At 41.3% G+C, this 26,209-nt stretch overlaps 2 protein-coding genes across 4 annotated transcripts in view; both read right to left on the reverse strand.

Annotated features, from left to right (window-relative positions):
* The window catches only part of astn2 (astrotactin 2), a gene marked incomplete at both ends in the record, with an annotated part of 625,858 nt that overhangs the window by 509,162 nt on the left and 90,487 nt on the right, over positions 1–26,209 (reverse strand). The gene's annotated exons all lie outside the window — the stretch shown is intronic.
* On the reverse strand, positions 12,858–17,624 carry LOC308078657 (uncharacterized protein). 3 transcript variants are annotated; one of them, XM_080419922.1, is made up of 4 exons: positions 17,513–17,624; positions 16,351–16,422; positions 15,054–16,259; positions 12,858–14,501 (listed from the first exon to the last, which is right to left on the reverse strand). In XM_080419922.1, exons 3-4 carry the CDS (start codon positions 15,343–15,345, stop codon positions 13,570–13,572), a joined length of 1,224 nt encoding a protein of 407 aa, XP_080276048.1. In that variant the 5' UTR covers positions 15,346–16,259; positions 16,351–16,422; positions 17,513–17,624; the 3' UTR covers positions 12,858–13,569. The 3 variants fall into 3 exon arrangements, with proteins under 3 accessions (XP_080276048.1, XP_080276046.1, XP_080276047.1); XM_080419920.1 differs by having other exon boundaries at positions 12,858–16,259; XM_080419921.1 differs by lacking the exon at positions 16,351–16,422 and having other exon boundaries at positions 12,858–16,259; positions 17,513–17,593.

The following is a 26,209-nucleotide window of genomic DNA, read 5'->3' on the forward strand; positions in this document are numbered from 1 at the left end:
AAATAGGTACCCATGGCCATTACCTCAGCAACTCTATTGTACCCATCTACTGATTTGTCAATTCACTTGTTACCATAGCTAGTTCCTGGTAGGAGCCTAGAATAAATTTCTTATAATTTTTACACCCAGTGCCAATTGTCTATGTAATCCTGGGCACTACACTCCCTCTGCCAACCTAGGGAGGTTCATTTTTTATGAAATATGGATATACAAGGTTTCTGCCCGACGACAGCGACATACTGTATTGCAACCATCTAGATTCTAAATAGTTGCAATACATTCTAGATTCTATATTTTTAGAAGGATACTGTAAAGCTTGGGGATCATCTGTATGGAGACGGCAGCTTCCAATCCGATACATAAAATGAGGTATAGCAAATAATGGGGAAATCGTGGCTATTATCCAGAGTCTCCGTACCCTCCCTACAATCATCGACTGAAAAAGTACCATAATTGGACCACCTCTCTGCACCACCAATTACTGACATTATACATCTGCAATACATTACATACAGGACACGTACCTTCAGCTGTTATACGTGTTCAGATGTTCTCTTCTATGCATGTACAGCACATATTCAGTGGCCATATAGGACTATTTCTGTAGTCGCTTACATGAACTCTAAATTGGTTAAAAATATATTTAAAAAGCCAATCACTTAATGGTATTGATTGGCTATAGTTAGCTGCTTAAATCAAAGGAAACTGCCTCACGTTAATGAATTATGTACTTCAAAAGAGTTTGTTATGTGTTTGATAATGCAAAACGCTGCAGGTTCCAAATAAACTATATCAGTGTCAGTCATTTCCCTTCCGCATCACTGTACTGGTAGGCTGCCCCAACGCTCCTGATTTCGTGTATAGAGGGGCGGGTGTATAGAGCCGGAGAGAGATTGCGCCTGATCCCATTGGTTCACCGATCTGTCCGTCAACCCCCGCCTCGTCAACACAACATTACGAGCGACGCCCACTGCACTCTGGTTGGTTGGAGAAATGAACACTTCCTCACACCGGGTACACCGACGCGTTGGTCCAGGCTTTTATTTTTTAGCAAAACTAAACAATAAAAGCCTGGAGATAGAGGCTACTGTACTGGCATCCACACGTTATTATTTAATATAGCAATAGGTCAATGTTTACAATATATATGATCAAAGTGTAAATATCTTTTACACTTTGATCACTGGCTTATGAGCAATGCAAATGCACATGTGAAAGCATAGTATCTGCACATTAAATGAATGAATGAATACAATCAGTGTAAAATTATTGTAGGGAACTTTGGACTTGAATTTGAAAATGACCTTGGACTAGAGGGGACAATATAACCACTTGTCTCCTCACATCCTCTCATTTTTAATGATCAGGGAGCAATGAAAGGCTACAGCTCAATCATAGTGGCACTGTTGTTTTCACCAGCATAGTCAGAAAGGCTTACTAAAAGGACCACTGCTTGTAAGCCGCAGAGGGATTTGTGAAGCTCCGCTGAATGTCATGTAAAATAAAGTCAATGGTTCTCAAAGTGGGGTCCGGTGAGTGGGGGGGGGGGGGGGGGGGGGGGGGGGGGGCGACCCGCAGGGGTCGAGGGGATTCCAGGGGAGTTAAGAGCGTCTCCTAAATTGTAAATTGAACCACAACAACCATAATAGTCTCAAGCACATGAAGACAACATCCTTGGTTTGATTCTGACAGGTGACTGGAAAACCAACCCTCAGTATCCTGCCTCTCTATTATATTGTCGCTGTTGGGAGGAGGGTTGCCAGATCTGCTTATTATAAGTTCCCCGAAAGATTTTATTTGAAAATAGCCGATCTACAAGCTCACAACGCGTCGCATCGCGACGCGTTGTGAGCTGGTAGATCTGCTATTTTCAAATAGCTGATGTATATATTAATTAAAGTGTGGCACACACACACACATAGTCGCTTCTTTTGGGCTGGTTTTCCTAGACCCGGTTGCTTGTTTCTCTCACAGAATCTGGCAACACTGGTCGGGAGGAATGCTTGCATGTTCAAAACCGTTGCTTTTCAGGAAATGAAAGATAAAAAAACTTTGTTCCAATGTTATTACCAGCAGAAAAGGCTTTCAGCTTGCCCAGCATTACCGGGATTATTGCGCTGATCAGAGTGCTCAGGTGTTGTTACCCATTCTAAGGAAAATCTACTCTAGCCAATACAATGATTTTAAGTTGTGATCCCAGCTTACCACTGGATATCATTAATATTTCATTAATTCGCAATGAATACGTGTAAAGCCGGTTAAATATTTATCTGCCCCATAGATATGTCTAATATATACACAATATAAGCTCTTTACTTTTAAATATCCACAAGCCCCCTTGCCAGAAAAATGCTGGCAGTCGCAGCTAGGAAAATGTGTTGTGCTAATGAAAAATAACACTCACAACAGGGTGCCTAATACCAAGTTAAGTGTTAAATTAACGGTAACATCTGTGGGTGCTCTAACAAGGAATTGCCACCTCTTGTAACTATGCACCAAAAATGTACCACATTAACCGTGGCATGCCTACTTCTGCCATGCCATTTATAGCTCGAGTTTAGCTTTTTCACGCTCAGCTGATCATTCCGTAGTTCCACCTAACAGATAAGAAGAAATAACCTTCTCCATTTTGCAGGATTCAGAAACTAAAAGGCTAGAGTTGGGAAAAGATGACTCTTAATGGAAAAGTAGCAGCTTGAGGTAGCTGATGACTTCAAATAATATGTTGGTGCCTGGACTGCTACGACAGAACAGGATATGAGGGTCTGGAGGGCACTTGCCTGGAATGCTTGCAGGGTCCCCATGCCTCTGCCTTTATGAGGCCGAGGCATGGACACTCACATCACAGCAGGAAATGTGTATTAAAAACAAAACACAACAAAACAGGTAGACCTTCAATTATCAAAACACCAGAACTTTAAATCGTTTTTAAAAAGTTATATAGAGTAAACTCCAAAATTCAGAAATGATCATACACAACAGTCATGTACAACAATGTTATTCAAATTATCCTTGATGAATTGAATACACACTACACAGGACCTCAATGGAAATAAGCCCTGGGCTTTTTGGGATTATCCCTTTAGCGTCCTTTGTAAATCTGTACCACTGTACTTTTTTTTACAAACTGTCAATAAAGCATTCAATCAATCAATCAACTGGCCTGTATGCCATGTACTAAAATGTAATACAGTATATATATATTGGCCAAAACCAGATATCTGAGACACAGTTCTTATCTTTTCAGCTAAACCAAGGTTATCATTAACAGTGCACATAATTAAAAACATACTTCTGAAAGTTAAGATTTTACTGTATTGAAATAACTTAAAATTCATCCTTGGTATTAAACATGAAACACGGTTTTAACTAGTATTTTCTTTCAACTATTTAATCTAATAAAATCTAAAGCAGAGAATAACGTGCAAATCCTGAGCTGTAGTCTTGTATCAAAGATAATTATATTTATGTATGTACGAGTTCAGGTTAAATTAACAATAACTTACACCTTATTTATTTACAAGCTCATTTTGAACTCAGAGGTGAATAATGACCATTTAAATCTGCATTTTAATCATGGTGCAATAAATCAAATAATGTAATGTCTTTTAAAAATGGGATATGGGAATATGTGCATAAAAGGTTTTTAATTAATAATTAAAGCTTTGGGATGATCACCTTCCCTATACTGTATGCAGTAGACCTCAACAGTGACCTGTAGAAGCTCACGTGACATTCGCACGTACAAAAAAGGTCACGTGTTGTTGGCTGTAAAGTTTCCATGGTAACACGAGCTACACCAATCAGGGGCGTCACTGCTACATAATATTAGCATTGTGGATAGAAAAGTGTATTTCTCCATGACATCGGCAATTAACGAGAACAGGTCAACATGCTTGACAAGTTTAAATGTGTGACATTATGATGACGCGTTGTGAGCTTGTCGATCAGCTATTTTTGCTATTCGTCATACACCGGGAACGCATCTGTGTGTCATTTTTAGATTTCTTTGGCTATTCAAAAATAGCAGATCTACAAGCTCATAGCGTGGCACCGAGTGCCGCGCTATGAGCTTGAAGATCTGCTATTTTTGAAAAATCTTGAAAATTCGTGGCAAAATCTTGGATTATATATTTTTCAAAGCGAACATTTGTAAAATATTTAGTTCCAGGAACCCCCAGAAGCAAAGATTTGAGTTACAAATGTCAGCCAAAAAAAAGAAAAAAAAATCAAATATTTGCACAACTTTTCATGATTTTTCAAAAATAGCAGATCTACAAGCTCGTAGCGCGGCACTCGGTGCCACGCTATGAGCTTGTATATCTGCTATTTTTGAATAGCCCGAAGAAATCTAAAAATGACACACAGATGCGTTCCCGGTCTATAAAGAGTTAAAATACACAGCAGGACTGGAGTACTGCACTCTAAACTCCAAATGGACGAATGGAACCAAATGGACCTGTAAAATGAACACTTTTAACATTAACGCTGGGGATTTGTACTGTGTAGCAAACGGTGTCACGAGGACAGCAGCACGTACACAGCCCTACAAGTGCCACCCCCGGCAACCGGCCATGTGCTAGGTGGCCTGTTGAGATCTGGGCACAACGCTGCCAGGCGTGAGAACAATGCATGGGCACCGTGCCAACAAGACACTTTCTATGAAGAGGTCCCAGTACAATTAAATTCCCCATATGCAAGAAAAAGAAACAAACAAAAAAAGACACCGGGCTCGGGAACCACACATATGGTGCCGCTCGCAGCAGAAGAAGACGACTGGCTTATAGTGGCTCGCACCTTGGCTCCTGTCCTCCATTATGGACTAATTAAAGGTAATTAGGTTGTTGTACCTGCCCCAAGTGTGCCTGGCTTCATATCCATGCTCGGGGTTGAGCGGGAAATAGCAGAGAGCCATTGTAATAGTATTCTGAGGCGCAGAGGTGTTGTGCTGAGGTTTGGTTCACAAATGACACACGATGCCACCCGAGCACACCGATCTCTGTTACACTACACACACACAAATAGAAGCTTTAGCTCTCTCTCTCTGTCTCTCTCTCTCTCTCTAGATATTTCCTTTCTAAAGCCAATAGGAAAGAGCAATGAGAGTCAAAAGGGGACTACCCAAGTGAACGAATCACCATTGACTAGAGGTACAGCATATCTATAAAACTAACTGAGCAATACAATAAGGATAAAAGGCTTCATGGACTTGATATTGACGTATTAGAGGTCAGCAACACAGCCCTTACACACAGCTAGCCTCTTGCCGAGCCACACCGTAAAAATGTGTGGAGGTACAGTTGACTTACTGGCAGTGAGCACAAGTCATTTGGTGCCGATTGTGGATTATGAGATTAACACGCACACACACGCGCGCGCGCACACACACACACACACACACACACACACACACACACACACACACACAGTAAAGTAGCTGTGTGTTTGATGCTGAAGATTTGAGAAATGTGACATTAGATCACTTTACAACACAGACTGCACATTCGTAACCCATTTTCTGGAAAAGAAACTTCACAGAATTGTCAATGTTCACTAAAATATTCATTTCTCAGCCTCTGTAGCAGATGGGAACATGAAATAAAGAAAAACATTTCTTAGACCTTAACCCTTTGGCTTTCACTGAAAATCGCTTTCATTCGCCCTAATGATGATAAAAAATCAATACAAAAAAAAATTAAGATAAAAAGCTACTCGTAAAATGTATAATTTTGTTTTTCTTTGGCAATTTTTTAACATTGGGTCAAATGAAAATCATTTTTCAGTAATAGCCAATGGTTTAAGCTGTCAAATGCTTTTTTATTTCATGTGTCTACCTGATACAGAGGCTGAAAATGTAAATATAAAAAAGAACACACACACACGTCTGCCACACACACACACACACACACACACACACACACACACACACACACACACACACACACACACACACACACACACACACACACACACACACACACACACACACACACACACACACGTCTGCCATATAGGGCTTAATGTCGTCAGAAAGAATACTTAATTTTCATTAAATATGCATCATTCAGCCCTTAATATGAGGCCGATTTTAACCGCGTACAGTATGTAAACCCTATGACCGGATTCCCAAGGGCTCCAAACTAGCCCCCCTCCTGTTTTTGTCAATCTAAACACGTTGCAACACGTTGTGAGCTTGTAGATTTGCTATAGTATCTAGAATGTTGAGCCCCAGAATAGGGAGGCTATAGGGTTCAAGTGTTAATATCTGAACTACAGTATAGCTGTGCATTGCCCGTAAAAAAATGGAAAGTCACATTGTGCTTTCGAATCACGCGTCTTAAGAGAAAGCATACTGTATAAGGAAGGGATAATTGCTCCTAAGATGGAGCCCTGGGGCACCCGTTACAGTTTAGCATGAATTTTACGAGTGGAGTATTCTCACATTGAGCGTCCCACATACTGCAAAAGAGGCCCTAGACATGTCAAGAGTAGCCTAGAACACGAAAATCATGTGGGTAGCGCAAGGGGGGGGGTCCCCACATGATTTTCGGGGGATCCCTGGATGACAGTGAAGTGACAATTTAAGGACTTTTAAGGCCTTTTTAACTCATTGAGTGCCAATGACGTCGCAGACGTCACGTTTTTCATAAGCCCAGAGTGCCAATGACGTCTGAGACGTCATGAAAAAAAAAAAAAAAAAAAAAAAAAAAAACTCAAAAAAAACTCTTTTTTTTTTTTTTTTTTTTTTTTTTGAAAAAAAAGGTTCAGAACCCAAGATATGATGATTTGAAGATTTGCTGCTCCATTCACTTCTTGTTTAACTTTTTACTGAAAAAGGCTGTATCTCGGCTCCTAAGCACTTTTTTTTTACAATGTATTTTTGGCCTTGGCACAGGGGTGATATAGCCAGAAATATTTTTGGCACTGAATGAGTTAATACGTCAAAAAATATGAAAAAAAATTAAAATGACCATTACTGCATCAAAATCAACCAACTATACTATTACTACTTTTACTATATAATTACTACTATAACTATACTAAAAACTGGTAAAACAATGGCCAAATTGTCAAATAATATAATATATAATAGAATTAGGCAAAATTCTCTACAAGCTCACGTTGTGAGCTTGTAGATCTACGGAGCCCCTTAGGGAACATTACTAGGTAGATTGTTTTAAGGGTAGGTACATTATTTTAAGAGCTAGGTAGATTGTTTTAAGGGTAGGTACATTATTTTAAGAGCTGGTGGTTTATGTTTTCTGGTATGGAAAAAAAAAACATAGGCTATAACATTTTTTTTGAGGGATGAGTTTTTTTTTTTGAGGGATGAGTTTTTTTTTTTGAGGGCTACGTTTTTTTTTTTGAGGGATGAGTTTTTTTTTGAGGGATGAGTTTTTTTTTTTGAGGGATGAGTTTTTTTTTTTGAGGGATGTTTTTTTTTTTGAGGGATGATTTTTTTTTTTTGAGGGGTGAGTTTTTTTTTTTGAGGGATGAGTTTTTTTTTTTGAGGGATGAGTTTTTTTTTTTGAGGGATGAGTTTTTTTTTTTGAGGGATGAGTTTTTTTTTTGAGGGATGAGTTTTTTTTTTTGAGGGATGAGTTTTTTTTTTTTGAGGGATGAGTTTTTTTTTTTGAGGGATGAGTTTTTTTTTTTGAGGGATGAGTTTTTTTTTTTGAGGGATGAGTTTTTTTTTTTGAGGGATGAGTTTTTTTTTTTGAGGGATGAGTTTTTTTTTTTGAGGGATGAGTTTTTTTTTTTGAGGGATGAGTTTTTTTTTTTGAGGGATGAGTTTTTTTTTTGAGGGATGAGTTTTTTTTTTTGAGGGATGAGTTATTTTTTTTGAGGGTTGAGTTTTTTTTTTTTGAGGGATGATTTTTTTTTTTTGAGGGATGAGTTTTTCAAAAGGAGATTTTTTTTTTCAATACAAATTTTTCTTTTTCATTTTTTAGTTAATTTTTTATTTTTTTTCCCAAGTATTGTTTCATCTTCAAAGTTTTTATTTTCAACGGCCGGGGGTCCACAGGGGTCCCCGTGGCGGGGGTGGCGGCCGGGGTTCCACCGAGGTCCCCGTGGACCGGCCAGGGGTCCACGGGGGTCCCCGTGGCGGCCGGGGGTCCACGGGGCTCTCCGTGGCGGCCGGTGCTCAGCTTAGTCTACGACCTGGCTAAGATATGTATGCACTTAATTTAGGAGAGAATATCTCAACTGTTCTTGGCTAATATGACCCCAGGGAACAACTTAGGAACTTTGACTAATTCTCTATCCGGGACGAAATACCCTATATAATGCCCCCATCTTTCTAATTCATTAACATGCCTCATGCTTCTGCTATTGCAGCTATTGGAGAACTAAAACTAGATAGGCTTATAGAGAGCTTCGCCTATTTATAGAATCACATCTACCAATTAAAAAAGAATAAAAACATACATGCATGCATGTATACAGTATAACCATATTTAACTACTGCTGGAGCCCATATTATGTGAATGAGATTACAGAATTGAAAAACTACTTTGATCAAAAATAAGTTACTTCTATACTTACTTCCAACTTCTACAAGTGAAAGAGAGGTGATTCACTCTAACAATCATCTTTCTAATTAATTAACATGCTAATCATCGTCTCATCATCTTGGGTCATGTTCTGCTATTGCAGCTATTAAGTACCTCAAATGGCATGTGAATGCACAGAGGTGAGTCGTCTTGGGTCATCTTTCTAATTCATTGACATGCTCAGGTACAGCTGTTGTCATTGAAGTTATTGAAATACATCAAATAGATAGGTCACTTTAACTCCTCATCATCACAACAACCATGTAGCCTACAGAATCATGTTAAGTACATGAAATAACACGTATAGCCTACAAAATCAGGGTCTTTATTTGCCACTCTTTGCAGAAATGTATACATCAGCAATAACTGTGTCATCACATCATCACTGTGTCATCATTTTGGGTGTGTTGTTCAAGCCCTCTTAGATGGCTGGCTGTAGACATGGTCAGGTCAGGTTGTAACCTTGGCACCGTGTCCTGTGTGTGTGTGTGTGTGTGTGTGTGTGTGTGTGTGTGTGTGTGTGTGTGTGTGTGTACATATATATACACACACACACACACATATATATTTATACACATATACATACACACTGATATAAATGACAGCTTAAATTAAAAGTGCATACAAGAATTACAAATAGACATTTGTGCTTTGCCATGTTCATGACTGCTGTTTCCTACATTATCAATTGCTTATGTCACGTTGAACTCTGTTGAATAGTATTACCCCACAAAACATCTATATCTTAGTTCATTACATAAGTCATTACATGCTAAATGTTGCATTTATCTCATGCTATGCTGACATACATTCCCACATTCATGTTGCTAACAGAAAGCCTTTGGCAAAAAAATATTGACCAATTAAAAAACTTTTTTCGTTTGCACTTGAAGTATACTTAGCTTACATGACAAAGACTCAAACCATTGGAGGGGGGTAACTCTTGGAAGCTAGTGTACTTTACTATCATCAGGATGACTTGAACCATTGAACAGGGGTGTGGGGGGTAACCCATTTTTGAAATCTTGGAAGCCTACTAGCTCCTTCCATGCACCTTAACAAAATGTCATCCTACATAACAGCAAGTTGAGATCTCATTAATTTAACTGCATTGGATTCGCTTCCTGGGATGTCAAAGATGAAAGTCTGAATGAACTCCCAAACCTGGGAACATGGTTTCAGGGAAATTGAGATCGAAGACATAAAATGCTTTTCACGAGTACAGACCACGCCTTCAAACCAAACATTGTTTAACATTCTTTATTTAGAAAAGAAGGAGATGGACCTGTCAGGAAAGGAATTGGTTATGCATGGATTAGGAGATGGAGGGAAGGAAGGGAAGGGAAGGAAGGGGGGGGGGAGGAAGGGAGGCTTTAGGGGTGGGGATGTAGGAGTGGAGATGGAGGAGGAGATGATGTGTAGACAGGGAGGTGATGAGGAAGGGGGTGAGGATGAGGAAGTGAAGACAAGGGGTACGATTTATCTAGTGAGGAGGGTAAGTGAAGGATGTAAGGTGTGAGGATGGTGAGAGGATGGCTAGGGTGAGGTGAGCTTGAGGGAGTGAGAACAGAGGAAGGGGAGGTGGGGATGAAGGGGCATGTGAAGCCTGGATAAGGGGCGCAAATGGGAGTGTGGGACGGAGGGCGTCGTAGCCCTGGGGAGGGATGAAGGACGGGGCCCAGTGGGGGCGCGGCCCTGGGGGAGGGAAGGGCAAAGCCCTGGTGGGGGAGGAAGGGCGTAGCCCTGGTGGGGGAGGAAGGGCGTAGCCCTGATGAGGGGTGGAAGGGCGCGTGAAGCCCAGAGAGGGGGGAGGCATAACCATGGGGCTCCAGGGGAATGGAGAGGGTCTGAGGAGATAGGTGTCCGTCTTGGCAGTAATCTGTGGACGCACCATCACTCGAGACCCCAAAAGAGAAAGCATAATTAGTCAGACATTAATTAGAACATTTACTGGACCATGGATGTGTGGGCGTTCCTGAGGTCTTGGACATTGGTTCTAATGTAAGTGTGGTATGCTTGGGAAGTCCAACGCCCTAGGAGTTGGACGGTGTGGTCGGTGATGCCTCTTCTAGATGCAGAAGAAGCAGCACCGATTCGGAACGAATGGCCGGAGAAGTTACCTGCGGGATATCCGGCCTTGGTCAGAACTTGCCGGAGGTGGTAGAGGAACCAGTGACGGGTCGCGACTGAACCGGTATCAGTGGTAAATAACGGGTCGGAAGGAGAGGCGTGGGAGGAGTGCCTGGTATGGAGGTGATGGACCAAGGGTTCGTAAGGGCTGAGGTAGGAGTTGAGTTTAAACATGTAAATTGGCGTTGTTCTGCCGAATTGGTCTGTTTTGCTATGTTTTAGCAAGAATACTAGTGTGGAGGAATCTGGAATGGTCAGATCAGATAAACAGGGATGGTAGTGAGGAATGAATGTAGAATTAGAGGTAGTGAATTCTGAACATCTTAGAAACCCAAAGAAAGCTAAGAGAAACATTGCTTCCAGTGTGGAGTCTACAGATGGGTTTACATAGCCAGAGCGGAGTATGTTGATGCATCCTGCGAGAACATCAGAGGTAATAGGTTGGCGGCCTGGAGGATTACGTGGCTTGTTCCTTCTCAGGCTCTAAAGGAGCAGGGTGACGTGTGAGTGCTGGGCAAAGGGGTGAGGTGCTCCTGTTAGGAGCTTAGTAATAAAATGTATACCTGATAGATAGACGCGGATGGTTGGTGGATGCATGGCCCGAGAAGAATGGCTGTAGCTGATGTAGGAGGTGAGTGTAACGAGGTCCAGAGACGGAAATGGCAGGCTGTAGAGATAAAGGATTGGAAATTGTTCCAAGCTGTCCAGTAGGAGGAGAGTGTGGAGGGAGCTATACCTTGCAGGATGTGATTTTGGGAGATGGATACCAGGTTATGGAGAGAATGGTTTATGGGAAGGTCATCTCGGAAAATGAAGGAACTGGAGTCGGGTGGAGGTCTGCGGATGGTGCCAAGGCTCTGAATCTTTGGAAGGAGAAACGTGAGAGTGAATCAGCTACCGTGTTGTGGTAACCTGGGACATGGGCTGCTCGGATTATGAAGTTATTGGTGACTGAGAGCCATGTTAGACGCCTGAGAAGAGCCATGATGGGTAGTGATGCTGACCGACCTTTATTGATGATGTGGACTGTGGACTGGTTATCGGAGTGTATGAGAACAGAGCGGCTGGTCCATTCATGGCCCCAAAGAGAGGCCGCGACAATGATTGGATATAATTCGAACAAAGCTGAAGAGTGGGCGGTGTCGAACGGGGGGGAAACAAAATCTAAGGGCCAATTATCTGCAAACCATCTCCCTCTGTAGTAACCCCCGAAACCTACAGAGGGCGCTGCATCGGTGTATAATTGCAAATCCTCTGGTGAGGAGTGGAAATCGTTGTAGAAAAAAGAAATGCCATTCCAGTTGGATAACAGGAGGTGCCAGAGCCTAAGCTCTGAGCGGCATTCTAGGTCTAACATGATATGATGGTGGAGGGATAGCACGGATGCAGCGAGGTGGAGGAGGTGGGAAATAAATGAACGGCCTTGTGGGATGATTCTAGTGGCGAAATTGAGGTGACCTAGTAACTGAAGTAGTTGCTGCTTGGTGCAGGATGTGATTTGTAGAAAATTGGAAATGAGTAGTGTAATACGGTCTAGTTTCTCTGTAGGGAGTGAGGCTTGAAATGAGATGCAGGGTCCCCACACATTTTTAGCAATGAATTTCCAAAACTTTTCCAAAACTTTTCCAGAATATTTAGCCCAATTTCCAGGCCTATATAACAATCATTCAGCGCAATAATGTGTCTCTTACTCCTATGTAGAATGCCCAAAGATAGGCAGTGTAGCAAAAATAAAGCATAGAATATAGAATAGTACAATTTCATTCAAAATTTCGTGCAAAATTAGGGCATAGCTCACTGGAAGACTCATTATGGCATCCGTATGACTTATTTTATTTAAATAATATATGCCATCACACAGCCCGTTCGGCGAAAAACTACTTATGTTACATATTTCGTGTAATGTTATACATGTTTATGAAAATGTTTTGTATTAACAAAATCAATAGCCAAAAACAATGCATAGCCAAATATTTTTCCAGGACCCTTGATACATTCCAGGACCTTTGATCAATTCCCAAACTTTTCCAGTACTGGATATTTTTTTTTTCAATTTCAAAATATTTCCAGGAATTTCATGACCGTGGGGACCCTGGAGATGGAGTCCAAATTGATTCCTAAGAATTCAATTTTTTAAAATGGACCTACTGTTTTTTCATCGGCCAGGGGAACTCCGAGTGCCGCAAAAGCGGTCTTGAGGCACGTGATACTGCGTGCGGGGGGGGCTGATGGGGGGTCGACTGTGAGGAAGTCATCCAGGAGATGGACTAGGTGCGGGATGCGGTAATTGTTGCTTAATATCCAGCAAAGGAGCTCTGAGAGATTGTCGAAAAGTTTTGGGCTACTTTTACAGCCAAATTACTGCAAAATAAAATTTTGACTGCCAGCAGACGCCGAAAAGGTGCCATGAGTCTGGGTGGAGGTGGAGGACTTTGAAGGCAGACGTGATGTTGGCTTTTGATAGCCAGGCAGCCGGATCAGGGCAATGGCATGATCAACGGTTGAATAATGAAGTGTGAAATCTGCACTGGGGATGAGGCTATTAATACTGGGGATGGATGAACCGTGTGGGGAAGATAGATCGATAATTAATCTTTTCTTCCCTGAATACTTCCTAGTGGCCACTCCTATTGGGCTGATGCGGTAGATGGGGAATGGGGGGGAATCGAACGGACCGATCATGAACCCTTGCTTGACTTCTTTCTCAAGCAGGGTGGTGACGATTTCAGGTTCTGTTAGTGCGGACTGGAGGTTATTGCAAGAGTGGGAATGATCGGGAAGTGTGATGAGGCCGGGTGAAAAACCATGATTGAGACCGTCAATGAAAAAATGGACGAATGTGGGGTCTGGGTGGAATGCGAGCTCCTTGGCCAGGGCAGGGATGTTAATGGGGGTGGCCAGATGGTGCGACAGTCAACTTTTGGAAGGTTTGGTTGGGTTGTGGGGGCATGTGGCGGGCATGGGCTCCTCCGCAGTAGGTGCATACGTGCAGGAGCTTGCAAAATGATGAGTCGCATCCTGCATCGTTGAAATTATTGCATAGCATGCGGGAGCCTACAAACATAATCTTCCTGCCACGCTTGTCCGTGGCTTGAGAGGAGGCTGGTTGGGCGATGGGGCGGCCGGGTTTGGATCGCTTGTCCCGGCCTGGCTGGTACTGTTGTGTTCCTATTCCCATGAGGGCGGGGACTGATGGAGGGATGGAGAATGGGGTGGGGCGATTGTAATAATGAACTGGGGCTGCTGGCTCTCTTTTAGGTTGGGCTACAGGTGCAGGCTGGTGTGCGGTGAGCACGCAGTCGGTGGTGGGGTGGGAGGGGCAGCCGCAGATGTTGCATGCTATGGCGGCGCTGCCTGTGAACAGCCGGCTGTAAAGTTCTATGTCCAGCGCTCCCCAGTAGGTAGCGAGGTTCCACTGTTGGATACGGGCAGCCGCCCTCGCTGCGAACTGCCGATGGTATTCATAAAATAAGGTGCCACCAAACCGCACTGCCATGTCCATGATTAGGGAAAGGTAGTCGTCTAGCTCTTGCCTTCTGTGGGGGAATAGGGAGCAGATGACATTTCTGAAAATTGAGAAGGCTAGGGTGAATTTGGTGCAGGTGAGGGTGTTGTGGGGTGGGGCAGTGGATGAAAGGTCTCGGAGGGTGATCGAGATGCCTCCGCAGTCGACTGTCCGGGGTTGGAAGGTGTGGGTGGATGGTTTTAGAATTGCAGAGAGGTCGATGTCCATACCCTGGATGATTTGTTGACGGAGGTGGTTGGATATGGGTTGTGGGTTGAGGGCCAGCGCGTTCAGTGGCACCTGGGCTGCGACTGCGGAGGAGAGAGAAAAGGGGGGGGTTGGAAACACAAGGGCGGGGGAGGGAGGGAAAGAAGAGAGAGTTAAGTTGCTCAGGATGCCGATGGCTGTTTGGGGGGGCACCTGAGTGGGGGGTGAAGGTGCTAGCCGGCCCCGTGCGATAGCCATCTGGGTGTTGGGCTGGCTAGCGGCCTCGGGGACGGAAACAGAAAAAGAGACAGAAGTGTGGGGGAAGTTGGATGATTGTGCAGGGGGGTGGGATGACAGTGAAGCCTGCATTGACGGGGGTGAAAACCTTTGCAGAGGGTTTTGGTAAGAGGGGGAAGGGATGGGGGAAAGAGGATTAAAGGTAGGGAAGGAGGGGAGGGGAGCAGGCACAGGGGGTGGAGGGAGATGCATGGGGGTAGTGGGAACAAGCCTGGTCTCCTCTGCTTGAGTTGGGGGTCTGAGGCGGCTCAGCAGAGTGCGACCTGTAGGTGGAGATGAATTCGATTGGCGAATATCTTGTGTAATTATGGACAATGCTGGTGGATGGTTTGCATTAATAGGAAACAACACAGGCTCACCTGATGAACGTGTGTTTCGAGCGGGCGTTGTAGTGTCCGCTCTGCTGCCGTCGTGTCTGCTGGTAGATGGACCCCGTGCCGGCTGTCTGACGTCATCATGGCGCGCCTGTGAAGGTCCCGCTGGAGAAGAGGAAACTCTCGCTGCTGTGGTGTAAAGATGAAAAAGTTGTCCTTTGTTTGCGGTGCTGGAAAAAGCGACGCTCTTCTCTCTTAATGCCTTTTTGAGTGATATCACGGTCCAATCGCGGATTGGCTTGTGAGTGGCAAGGGTGGAGCTGTGATCGGTTACCATGGCAGATAAATCGAGGGCGGAGTTGACTCAGTTACCATGGTGATCGATCAAGCTTGTAACCTAGAGAGTGAGCTAGGAATGGAAATAGATCATGGGAGTAGAGTGAGGGGCAAGGTTAGTAACAATCTCATAGCTTGAAGGCATAGTCTTCCTCCTGAACATACATTGTACCAACTCCATTAAAACACCCATCACCCAAAAGAGATGGGTGCGCCAAGGCCGCCCCATTTATTATCACATAAGCTTGGGAACACTGATGCCCCTCCCCTAGCATAAAAACATATGGATACTCTGTGGTTGCTGCGGTCATTTACTGCACCAGGTTTGTCACAGGCTGAAGAAGAAAAGAAAAGAGAGGAAAGAACAAGATTATTACAAGTTGATACAACAGGTTAAATTGAACTCCAAAGCTCCAGTGCTGTAGTCAAGTCACTATATCTGGAGTCTAGGTGGAGTCAATTCCCCAGCAGTGCTCAAGTCCAAATAGAGTCCACATTAACTGAGTCTGAGTCCAAAGTTACTGAACATGAGTGTGAATGCACATGTAGGTGGAACACACATGCCTTCCCTTAAACAGCATTAAAATAATGTCACTGCAATTAGCTATCAATATCTTATGCCAACTTATATATTAGGCTATATTACAAAAAAATGTGTCTGCATGATCCAACTGTTTGTTGGGCTTCTTCCTCACGGAAGACCAAGGCTGGAGACCAAGGCTGGGGCGCTAACCCATACTGCTCCCGGAATATGTGAGCTCTATGTGAATACCTGCTGAGAGCAAATCTACTGTATGTTGACGCAAAGGTCACCCGTCTTCTCCTTCCTGGCCGGCCATGTGAGTGATCTTCGCGGAGAATTCAGGGTTCATCTCCCAGTACACTCAGGATTTAACATCGAAAATCATGAGAAATCTACAGACAGGTAAAGACAAAAAAATGTGTAAGGCACAAACAATAATCGATTTAGTCTGTACTAAACTTATTCTGTGAGATGTAAGCTCACCATGCCTTGAGTGTCCACTAGATGCGGCAACTCTTTGATTATGGCTTGGATTGAATTTGTCCCATCTGCAGTCTGCAGTGGTGGCCAAATACAAAACAATTACACTCCATTTATTAATTTATTTTAATCAATGTGTTTACAACACATCCCTAATACTGCTGAATGTACAGTATGTGAGGATTTGTCCTTCAACCTAGCTAAGATGAGTGCAACTTTTTAATCCTGTCGTCCTCTAACTTTTCCCATTCGTCGCACAGCATTCCACCTCACCAAACACATGTATGTAAAATTGGCTATTTTGTCCAACATGTAAAAAAAGAAAAATGGTCTCAAGTAATGTTAAGTATACATGATGTGACCATGCACGGTACATCATTATAATAATAATGTTAAGTATACATGATGTGAACATGCACAGTACATAATAATAATAATAATAATAATAATAATAATAATAATAATGTAAAGTATACATGATGTGAACATGCACGGTACATCATTATAATAATAATGTTAAGTATCATAGCAACAACCTCATTAAGCTACATGTACAGTACAGTATAGCAACAACACCACATTAAGCTACATGTACAGTAGAGTATAGCAACAACACCTCATTAAGCTACATGTACAGTAGAGTATAGCAACAGCACCTCATTAAGCTACAAGTACAGTACAGAATAGCAACAACACCTCAATAAGCTACAGTAGGTATATGCTACATCGCACAACGTTGTCGGCCCCAAAAATAGCAGATCTACAAGCTCACAGCGCGTCGCGGACGCAACATGTTGTGAACTTATAGATCTGCTATTTTCGATGTCAACGTTATGTATGTGATAGAACACGAACGTATACAATAGCTCAGCTATGCTAGCTTGCGCCTGTCAGCTGCTAGCCAATATGATGACATTCTTTCCCTAGAATTAAATCACTTTGAAACGCTGCACTCCATATACAACATAAATATGATCGGCAACGTACATTAACGTAGTGGGTTTGGCGTTGAGTGCCAGTGCTAGCTGGGTGCTACCCATGGAGCTAACGGTGCTAATGTTAGCGTTAGCTAGCATAATGGCTAACGTTAGTAAGCAAGCTGTACACAAGCATTCATTCATTATCCCAGATAGCGGTAGATTAATGAGAGCATATTATCACTTACAATAATTTCCTTGTAAACAAGTAAACGTTAGCTGACCAGCTATTTCCTCCGTGGTGGAGAGTGGAAAGTCCGGTGACCAAGTTTGGTCAAAGAGGAAGGGACGTACTTACCCGGAACTCCTTTGACGGACGGCCTGTCCTTCAAAATAAAATAAAATGCTATTTATAGTGCTATAAATGCTATAAATAGCGACTTTGAAAAGGAGAGGTTTTATTTTCAAGATAGGTATAATATTTTTTTTTGGTCCAAGTTTTTTTTTTTTTTTCAAAGTTTTTTTTTTATGTCATGCATGAAAAAAAAAACTAACCTAAAAAAAAAACTCATCCCTCTTAAAAAAAAAACTCATCCCTCCTAAAAAAAAAACTCATCCCTCTTTTAAAAAAAAAACTCATCCCTCCTAAAAAAAAAAAACTCATCCCTCTTTTAAAAAAAAAACTCATCCCTCAAAAAAAAAAAAAACTCACCCCTCAAAAAAAAAAAACTCATCCCTCAAAAAAATAAACTCATCCCTCAAAAAAAAAAAACTCATCCCTCAAAAAAAAAAAACTCATCCCTCAAAAAAAAAAACTCATCCTTCAAAAAAAAAAACTCATCCCTCAAAAAAAAAAAACTCATCCCTCAAAAAAAAAAAACTCATCCCTCAAAAAAAAAAACTCATCCCTCAAAAAAAAAAACTCATCCCTCAAAAAAAAAAACTCATCCCTCAAAAAAAATGTTATAGCCTGTTTTTTTTTTCCATACCAGAAAACATAAACCACCAGCTCTTAAAATAATGTACCTACCCTTAAAACAATCTACCTAGCTCTTAAAATAATGTACCTACCCTTAAAACAATCTACCTAGTAATGTCCCCTAAGGGGCTCCGTATAGATCTGCTATTTTCACAGTATTTATCTGTGGAACCGAGTCAAACTAAATGTAATGCCTCAACTCCTACAATTCCAAGTGCTTGTCAGGATGTGGGTACCCAGTTCAAATATGATTATTTTGGGGGAGGGGTCACAGCCAGTGTTGCCAGATTCTGTGAGAGAAACAAGCAACCAGGTCTAGGAAAACCAGCCCAAAAGAAGCGACTATGGGCCACATGAGCACTTTAACATATACATCAGCTATTTGAAAATAGCAGATCTAATAGTAGATCTGCTATTTTCAAATACAATCTTGCGGGGAAATTATAATAAGCAGATCTGGCAACCCTGGTCACAGCCTGAAAAGGTTGAGAACCAATTGATCTAGAACCACATTCTCCAATCTAGTGTTTTTAGGTAGTCAAGTAAAAGTGGGTAATCAGTGGTAACAAATGGCTTTCTGGGGTCTAAAAGGATTAAAAGAGCCCTCGTACTGCAACAAGAGGCTCTCTGCACTAAGAGTAGCCTAGTCCCACATTCTCCAATCCAGTGTTTCTGGTAGTTAAATAAACTAGCCCATACCCGGTCGACCCAAGACACCAAGACACCAAGACAGACAGACAGAGGTTACTCCAATTATATAGTAGGATGGGTAATCAGTGGTACAGGTTCTGTTCTGAGGACTAAGAGGATTAAAATATGAGGGGCCGTTTAGGCCAAAAATAATGAAACACTTTCACACACGCTAACGAGACAGTCTTATACTTACTACTGAAATGCTTTTACATTCAATTTTGAGACACTTTCACACACACTGATGAGACACTCTTACATATACTACTGAAATGCTATACGTTCAATAATGAAAACTCTTGCACACTCACTACTGAAACACTCTCACATACATACATACTTTGTAAATCGATGCACGTTCATATATGAAACTTTATACATACTCATCTGAACACTTACGCATACATATGAGAAACACATACACATACATATATACTTCTGTGCCATATACACATGCATACGAAATGCTTGCACGCATACAAGTTAAACATTTATTAATTTCTATCTGAAACACTCACACATACACATATGAAAAGGCTGCATGTATATCGCTGAACACTTGTACATTTACAACTGAATTTCTTGTATATTATTACAAACTAAAATGAAAACTTTAGATGCATGTGCAAGCCTTTCACATGTATTCATACGAGTCATTTCAGTAGTATGTATACATAAATTCAATAATATATATACACATAATTTCAGTGATATGTATAAGTGAGTTCAGTATAATGTATAAAAGAGTTTCACATGTATTCATACAAGTGATCTAAGTAGTATGTATAAATGATTTCAATAGTGTATATATACACAATTTTTAAAGCATGTACAGATCATTTCACATGTATTCATACAAGCAATATCAGTGATGTATATAAGTAATTTTGATAGTATATATAAATCATTACAATAGCATGTATAGATCATTTAACTATAATGTATACAATAATTTCACATGTGTGCATACAAGAAATCTCAGTAGCATACGGAAGTGGTTTCAGTAACACCGGAAGGCACAGGCAGGTGCGCGCGCACACCAGGAAGAAACTTCCAGACAACAGAGAAAAATGTAAAAATAATTCGCGGTAAAATATTTTACAAATCCACGGGACACCACCATTTTGCATGGCCACGTCCTACTTTATCCTACTTTATAAACAATAAAATCCACTTAGAAATCGTCTTAGAAAGCTTACAAATATCAATAATAATCCAAGGGAGCCGCCATTTTGCGCATGCTCAGACCGAATTCTTTAGGTAACGCGTTTGCGTGTGACACCGTCCGCGCAGTTGAAACGTGATCTGCTATTTTCGGCTGCTAGGGTTCAAGTGGTTAATGTAAAAAAAAAAAAATCATATCACACAATGATTTGGCGGACCCCCTGTAGTAACTCTGACCCTGTTGAAGCCCCCTGCTCTACTCTATTTAATCTAAATTAATGGATAAGTTATAGAACTGCCCCTGTATTGTCATTACAGCCATTTCCTTTAAATCAGTGGTTCTCAACCAGTGGTCCTTGAGGGGGTCCCCAGCAAAAGGTTTTAATACATTTTCACCCCTTTATCCATATTGTATATGTTGGCTATTCAAAAATAGCAGATATACAATCAATAAAAATAAAAGATTAATGTTAGTGGCACCAAAAAGATTCTGAGGGCAACACAAAACCCCCCGTTGACATAAAACCGTCCCGGGGGGCACCGAACGGGTCCGCACTGACCCCAAATAGCTGATGTATAGGCTCAGGGACGCCGGCTTTTGTGCGTGGCCATGGGGGCTGAACTTGACCACCACTCTCCCCCCGCCCCCCCCCCCTCCACCCACTGCATCGCGGGCATGTACGCGATTTTTTTTTGCATAATTAATTCATTAAATGACCATAAAACAACATTGACAACACTCTACCCATCCTTCAGTGTGTCCCATCCTCAAATGTTTTACTTAAATAAAAGTACTTATTTTAGTAGTAGCCTATAGTTACTTCTACTCCACTACATATAGACAAATATTGTACTTTTACTCCACTACAATTATTTGATAACTTTATTTACTATAGTTACTTTGTAGATTTTGATTATTATTACAAAACCACTTATACAGTATATATACTTTGGCAATTTGAAAATAGCAGATTTGCGATGCGTTGTGAGCTTGTAGATCTGCTATTTTCAAAGAATTTGTATACATTTTACACGTTTGAAAACTTGTGAAATGGGACCTTCTGCATAATGAGTACTTTTACTTTTGGTACTTTAAATACATTTTGATACCAATACTTTTCTACTTTTACTCAAGTACATTTTGAATACCCTACTTTTACTTGTAATAGAGTATTTTTACACCGCAGAATTGATACTTTTGTTTAAGTAAAACATTTGAGTACTTTTTCCACCACTGGTATTCAGTGCATGCAGTGAGTGACTGTTAGTGCACACAGGACGAGGGAGTAGAGGGACACAGCATAGTGACCCTTCATTTCAATATAGGCTATATGGGTTGAAGTGGTTAAACTGCTGGGGCAGGGGACCCCCAGAACACTTCCAAGGACCCCCCTGGTAGTGATGCGCAGCAGCGCGGGACGGGTGGGTCTCTGTCTGTCTGTCTGTCTGTCTCTGTCTGTCTGTCTGTCTCTAAATGAAGAAAAAAAAAACCTGACCACGCATCACCCCCCAGGGGAGTCCCCGGACCCCACTGTGACTGAGCACCGATGCGCGCATCTTCAACAGGAGTTGGATGGGATGGCCTAGCGTGTTTAATAAAATTAATACATAGATACATTTTGATTAGCCTACGGAGAAATGAAGTTTTGATCGGGGAGCTACGCACTTATGGTTCTCTTTGTGTCAGTCTGTGCGACGTATGGTTCGCGGCCCCGGCCGGAGCGGCTTGGAGCGGCAGGCGGTTCTTGAGTAAATGTACTTAGTTACTTTACACTGTCGATTGGTCTATATCCAGCCCAAGTCTGTATCATCATACATTTCGACCATTTGAAAATAGCAGATCTACAAGCTCACAGATCTGTAGATCTGCTATTTTCAAAAGATGTGTATATGTCATACAGAAAACTTGTGAAATGGGACATTCTGCATAATGAGTAGCCTACTTTCTACTTTTGGTAGGCCTATTTTATTTTTTGTAGGCTACTTTTACTCAAGTACATTTTTTATTCCGGACTTTATACGTAACTGTTACTTTGTAACAGAGTATTTCTACATTGTAGTATTGATACTTAAAGTAAAAATGTGAAAAAGTTTTTTTCTCCACTGACTGTATCCATGTCCAGTCCAACCACGAGGTTAGTGCCAGGGACCACCATATAATATTTATGGTGTTTTTCACAATTTGTCAAATATTTTTGAAAATAGCAGATCTACAAGCTCACAATGCATTGCATTGTGAGCTTGTAGATTGGATATTTTCAAATAGCTGATATAGGCTATATATGGTTATACTGCTGGGGGACCCCCAGAACACTCCTGAGTCCCAAGGACCCTGGTAGTGATGCGAGGGGGGGGGGGTCTCTCTCTCTCTCTCTCTCTCTCTCTCTCTCTCTCTCTCTCTCTCTCTCTCTCTCTCTCTCTCTCTCTCTCTCTCTCTCTCTCTCTCTCTCTCTCTCTCTCTCTCTCTCTCTCTCTCTCTCTCTCTCTCTCTCTCTCTCTCTCTCTCTCTCTCTCTCTCTCTCTCTCTCTCTCTCTCTCTCTCTCTCTCTCTCTCTCTCGCTCTCTCGCTCTCTCGGGCCGTTGATTTATATATTGTTTTGTTGAACTTGTGCTCCGTGGCGGGGCGGGTTATGAAAAAAACCTGACCCGCGCATCACCCTCCATGGGGGTCCCCACTCCCCGGACCCCATTTTGAGCACCAGTGCTCTCATCCAATGGGATGGCCTATACTAGATTGTTTAATAAAATGAATAGGCCTACATAAATGCATTTTGATTGGTCAGAGGTGTAGCAGTCACCAGCATTTCCACAAAATATGACTGCTGTCCGAATAAATAAAAGACGCATTTTCGCTCCGCGAAATTTCGTCTTTGATGTGGAAGCTTGCATTGACTTTATAAGGTTTAAAAAAACAGGCGATTTTTTTTTAATTTATTTGCATGAAGAATTCGCCCCGGTGTGTAAGGACCTTACACTGCTGCATAGGTGATATATTAATATTCAATATCGAATTAATTAAAGTGGGTCTCCGTTCCCCTCCATGCTGCCTTTGTCTTCTCCTTCTTATCTTCTCCTTCTCTCTGGAAGTTTCTTCCTGGTGTGCGTGCGCACCTGCCTGTGCCTTCCGGTGTTACTGAAACCACTTCCGTATGCTACTGAGATTTCTTGTATGCACACATGTGAAATTATTGTATACATTATAGTTAAATGATCTATACATGCTATTGTAATGATTTATATATACTATCAAAATTACTTATATACATCACTGATATTACTTGTATGAATACATGTGAAATGATCTGTACATGCTTTAAAAATTGTGTATATATACACTATTGAAATCATTTATACATACTACTTAGTTCACTTGTATGAATACATGTGAAACTCTTTTATACATTATACTGAACTCACTTATACATATCACTGAAATTATGTGTATGTATATTATTGAATTTATGTATACATACTACTGAAATGACTCGTATGAATACATGTGAAAGGCTTGCACATGCATCTAAAGTTTTCATTTTAGTTTGTAATAATATACAAGAAATTCAGTTGTAAATGTACAAGTGTTCAGCGATATACATGCAGCCTTTTCATATGTGTATGTGTGAGTGTTTCAGATATAAATGTATAAATGTTTAACTTGTATGCGTGCAAGCATTTCGTATGCATGTGTATATGGCACAGAAGTATATATGTATGTGTATGTGTTTCTCATATGTATGCGTAAGTGTTCAGATGAGTATGTATAAAGTTTCATATATGAACGTGCATCGATTTACAAAGTATGTATGTATGTGAGAGTGTTTCAGTAGTGAGTGTGCAAGAGTTTTCATTATTGAACGTATAGCATTTCAGTAGTATATGTAAGAGTGTCTCATCAGTGTGTGTGAAAGTGTCTCAAAATTGAATGTAAAAGCATTTCAGTAGTAAGTATAAGACTGTCTCGTTAGCGTGTGTGAAAGTGTTTCATTATTTTTGGCCTAAACGGCCCCTCATATTAAAAGAGCATTGCCCTGCAACTGCCGTTAAGATCATTTGTCACAACCGATTTAGACCTGTTGTACGTGTGTACCTGGTGTGTGTGTGTGTGTGTGTGTGTGTGTGTGTGTGTGTGTGTGTGTGTGTGTGTGTGTGTGTGTGTGTGTGTTGTGTGTGTGTGTGTGTGTGTGTGTGTGTGTTCATAGTTTGTTGACAGTATGAGACAAGCCTGTTCATGATATTAACCCATTAAGACCTGAGTCCGATTCTTAAAATGTTTTCTAAGTTTTTTGGAAAAAAAAATATTTAAAAAACATTTTTTCACGATTTTTCTAAAATAGCAGATCTACAAGCTCATAGCGCGGCACTCGGTGCCGCGCTATGAGCTTGTATATCTGCTATTTTTGAATAGCCAAAGAAATCTAAAATTACACAGATGCGTTCCCGGACTTAATGGGTTAAACTAAATCACGGCAAAAATGCTCACGTAGACATGAAATAAAAGTCCAATAATGTTACATTCATTGTACTTGCACTATCATTTGATATATATGACAATGATGATGGTGGCTATTATTATTAGTTTTATTAGTAGTAGTGGCTGGGCTCTCGTGCAAAAACCTCTCCGCTTATTGGCATAGCTGACTACTTTTCTGTTGAGGAATCACATATCCAAACTGCCATTGTTGAGAGAAACCATCCATTACTGTGGCTCTCACGTTTGTTATCAACAATTACTTTCCCCCAAAAGTGCCACACTAAGCTATCTAAATCTAATCAAGCTTTGCTGTGTAACATTTAATAGCTTTCAGCTAGCATTATCCCGATAACAGTAACTCATTTAAATGTCACTGATGCATTGCCCTGTAAATGAGCGAAACAGAGTGGATATAGTCTTACTTTTTCTTTGTCTCGTCACACAATGTTATCGCTCGAAGAACCATCATAAATCAGTGGAATTAAGGCCCTACATAAACGTTGTTGTATGAGGATTAGAGATCTACAAGCTCGCAATGTGTCACCTCGTGATACACTGTGAGCATGTAGATCTGCTATTTGAAAAATATGCATATTTATTCTTTATTTCTTTATTAAAACTTTGTTTAAAAGAGAAAGAAAAATCACCTACAGAGCAAAAACGTCCTGGCCTTGTTTAGCAGACACGACGAAAACAACCACATTGACATCAAACAATGGTTCCTGGCTGTGTTGTAGTGTGGGAGAAGTAGAGGAGTGATCTCAATAGAGCAATATGTTTATTTGACATGGTCTAATTTGAATGTCCTTCGACGGCCGACTTTGCATGACATTCTCTCTTGACACGCTCTCTCTCTCTTCAGCTGTTAGGCAAATCCGCGTGCTTTTTTTTGTGTGTGTCCCTAACCATGACATATTATCCCATCTCAAGCTGTCGTCAATCCTCCAACGTCCCGAAAATACCTCCTGCTGGCCTTCAGGGGGAAAAAAACGTGGATCTCGGCATTCCACATGGGAACAGCATGGCTCTAATGAGGATCTTTGGACTTCATGTGACCAGCCTGTGACGTCAGTGTTGGTTTCGTCGACTAAAACTATGACGAAAAGTGTCCGTCGACTACCTTCTTTCACTGACGAAAAAAAAAAAAAAAACTGAATAAAAACTAAGCAATGATGACTAAAACTAAGACTAAATATATTGACAATTTCGTCGACAAATAAAAACTAGACTAAAACGTTAGTGAGGGACTAGTGGAGAAGAGATCCAGTAGAACTAAAAGACAAGTCATTTTATGTTTGGTTGCGCTCGGGTGTTACGCTCTGAAAATAGCAGATCTACAAGCTCACAATGTGTCGCGCTGCGACGTGTTGTGAGCTTGTAGATCTGCTATTTTCAGCATGCAACGTGTAAAATCAGCTATTACTACACCATCAAGGCACCGCCAAAATACATTTTAGTCGACTAAATCAACTGTAGATTTAGTCGACTATAATCTTATGATATTTAGTCGACTAAAACGAGACAAAAACTAAAACATTTCAGATGACTAAAATATGACTAAAACTAAATGGAATTTGATTCAAAAGACTGACTAAAACTGAGTCAAAATTTGATGTCAAAATCAACACTGCTGTGACGTCA

This window comes from Gymnoscopelus braueri (genome assembly GCF_963280865.1).
Source record: "Gymnoscopelus braueri genome assembly, chromosome: 22".
Taxonomy (NCBI): Eukaryota; Metazoa; Chordata; class Actinopteri; order Myctophiformes; family Myctophidae; genus Gymnoscopelus; species Gymnoscopelus braueri.

What these genes read in the sequence shown, in the direction of transcription:
- LOC308078657 (XM_080419920.1), bottom strand. Translation starts at nt 15,345, where the DNA reads ATGGTAACCGATCACAGCTCCACCCTTGCCACTCACAAGCCAATCCGC.